At 34.4% G+C, this 3,123-nt stretch overlaps 1 protein-coding gene across 1 annotated transcript in view; it reads right to left on the bottom strand.

Annotated features, from left to right (window-relative positions):
* Positions 1-950, bottom strand: part of LOC108579365 (arrestin domain-containing protein 17) — a 5,257-nt gene extending 4,307 nt beyond the window's left edge. Inside the window, exon 1 of the mRNA XM_017942892.1 lies at positions 718-950. Within this exon, the coding sequence (XP_017798381.1) occupies positions 718-832 (115 nt within the window). The 5' untranslated portion in view covers positions 833-950. The remainder of the gene's footprint in view (positions 1-717) is intronic.
* Between the last annotated feature and the right edge of the window lie 2,173 nt (positions 951-3,123).

The following is a 3,123-nucleotide window of genomic DNA, read 5'->3' as shown; positions in this document are numbered from 1 at the left end:
TTACAAATTAGAACGAAACTCAAAATAGAACACACTCGTTGAAATATTCAATTACAAACATACAAAACAATACAAAGAGAATTGAAAAATGTAATATTTTTAATATTCCGTTTATCATCTCTTAGAAGTGTAATGAAATATACATGACGTTAACCTCTCTTAACAAAAACTTACGTTACTTAACTTAAAAAAAATATGTAGTAATACTTGTATCTATTTCTTTGCTGTTTCATTTTTCGCAAAGTTTACATTTCCAGATTTACATAACTTTTCACATCCATTTCAACTCCTCTAGCAACACTTTTAAAAATGCAGAACATAATCTCTTCTAATTGGCTCGAGTTAATCAGCTTAAAAAATTATTGCAAATAATATTCACTATTTCTAATATATTTCTTAAAAACTTTATACAAGTTTTGTACTCGTTTAAAATAATTTTTAAATATATACATCCTTCCACTTCTACAAAATACAATACACCATCCTCCATGCTCGTCCCTGTCTAGACAACATATACACAGTGACACCTCCGCGAGACATAACCATCGAAATAGCCACGCTAAGATCATATATCTCGTCGAACATCGTTCAGAAACACCTGTCGATCACTGGATATCGACGAATGACGAGCGTGCACCGTTGTACATTATTCATGCCGAAAATAGCAACGGTATGAATCATTCCGCGAGAAACCACGAGAATTCCAATCCCACATACCGCGAATCTTCTTCATGCTGTCCAGCACAACGATGATATTTCCTGTGACGGTCTGTCCTGGATAATAAGTGCTCCAAGGATTGTCGTAAATTATCCGGAAATCCTTTAATCCCATGTTCGTTACCGCACGGTTACACCTTTCGTAGTGACTCGATTCACAGAGAGGAAAAACAACTTTTCCTCTATTTATTAATTATTCTAAAGGCGTTTCGAGGAGAATAAGCGAACGTTTAGCACGCGTGTTTCGATTCGTTCGTCCGTTCGTCGTTTTTCGTTCCACACACCGAGCACACACACCCCGGCTATATCGAACCGCTCGTAAAAGCCGGTCTGATCGTGCTTACGAGTCCACGCAACTACAAACCACTCGATATTTGTCTTCTGCGCAGATACCAGCTGACACAGCGGCCGTAGAACGGTCTTACAGGCCGTTTCAAACATGCATTAGTTATAGCGCCGCTAACCGTTTTCACCGGCAGAGATCTATAGAGAGAGCAAAAGAGAGAGAGAGAGATTGCGATTAAAGAGATTAAAATTTGAATATTAACTGCGGCAGTATTAAGTATTATTAACGTGTGTTGTTAGTTTTTATTGGAACGATCCAAATGACAAAATTTTGGAAAATATAGCGCGAGGAAAAATGTTGTAACTTTCACGTTTTTCAGCACGCTAGTAAGAGATATACTCTTAGGAATCTGTAACAATGAGTGAAGAAAAATTGTACAATATTTATCTTTTAATAGGTTCGTGTAAAGAAACATTTTATAATTTACGGAATTTTTAATACATTTGTAAATGAAATGAATTTAACATTTTGGAAATTGTTAGTATGTCGTAGTAGTATATAGGAAATTGTGGAAAATATTACATTGTAAATTTGAGCAATATTCGTAGAAAATTACCAATCAGTGATGTCGACAATTTTGCTAGATCTAAAGTGGATTACTGTAACAGAGTTATTGAATTCCAGATCTCGTAGAAATTGTAATAACACGATTGTGCAATTTCTATTATTGCCTGCAATCATATTTCAGAATTTCTAAATTTAATTATGCATCTCAAACAACAAGAATATTACTGCGCACAATCCATAATTTCCCTTGTTATTAAATATTATTATTAAAAATTTACGAAAATAAAAAGCAGCAGAAGTAATTGAAACAAAAACTACTAAAATTGCTAAAACCATGCAGACTATTTTTTCGAAAATCACGTTCTCTCCACTTTTGAAACATACCCGTACATTTTTACATTGCATCAATGATGACGTAAGAACACAACGACCATGCAAGAATGCATTATAACCACTGCTGTGCACGTAGCAGTTTAGAGAATTCCGAAAAACCACTCTGAAGATTGTGTCCGCAAATTTTGAAGACACCTGTGCGCGCAGGTTATATCGACGATGACGTAACGGCATTGCGTGGCCTCATTGGTTAAAGCATAGGTAAACATGCGCTCAGGTGAACCGTGTTTTCGCATATTGTGATGAATACCCGCGATGGTAACGCGCACGCGCAGTTCCGTGTCGCGTGACGTCACCGACGGATAACTGTGAAGATAGCGTTGATGCAATTGAGAAAGACGGCTGATAATAATTCTGAGATCGGACTTAACACTTATCCTCGAAAATAGAGTCAGATTCGGCTCGTTTGTCGAGTAAATCAAACGAATCAACAGTCCCCGCTGTTATCATTTATTTGTTCAATTCTCAGCTACTCAGGTTTAACCTCAGGTTTAACGATTAAAGTTCATTTGTACACTGCTACTCGATACAGCTTTTAATAACGCGTTACAGAATTTTTTTTCGCGCATTCCCCAACGAGAAATTCTTACAGTATAACGTCACATTGATTTTTACGGAATGTTTTTCATGAAATTTTTCTAATATAAATTTTAGACTATTTTACTTTATGATATTTTATAACGGTTCGAGCAATATAGATACTATATTATACATAACAATAAATTGTATAAAGAGATACTTGAAAAATACCTGTGCATTATAAAAACGAATTTTATTGTGAAAAATAGTTATACAGATAGAAAACAGGAGGCAATTACAAAAGATAATGATAGATTTGGGAACCAATTGTTTTTCTTAATTAAGTTTCAATCGGTAACAAAATTTTTATATAAAATTTAAATATTCTTCTTTTTATTTTAATGCAACATAAATTATTTTATTTCCCAGCAAAATTTGTACAACACACATTATTATGGTTATCTTGGAACTATCCTTCGGTACACGAAGTGACCAATTTTTTACGGGGATAAAATTTCAAGTTCAAATGTGAAATTTCTTATGAAACTCAAGTGCTCTTTTCTTTATTTAAGAAGGAAACTTTTCACATAAGCACTGAAATATTTCAATGGAATTATGCCCGTATCTTGCTCTCTTCAAAA

This window comes from Habropoda laboriosa, unplaced genomic scaffold, assembly GCF_001263275.1.
Source record: "Habropoda laboriosa isolate 0110345459 unplaced genomic scaffold, ASM126327v1 scaffold14, whole genome shotgun sequence".
Lineage (NCBI taxonomy): Eukaryota > Metazoa > Arthropoda > Insecta > Hymenoptera > Apidae > Habropoda > Habropoda laboriosa.
Note: the sequence above shows the minus strand (reverse complement) of the source record. Positions and strands in the feature narration are given on the sequence as shown.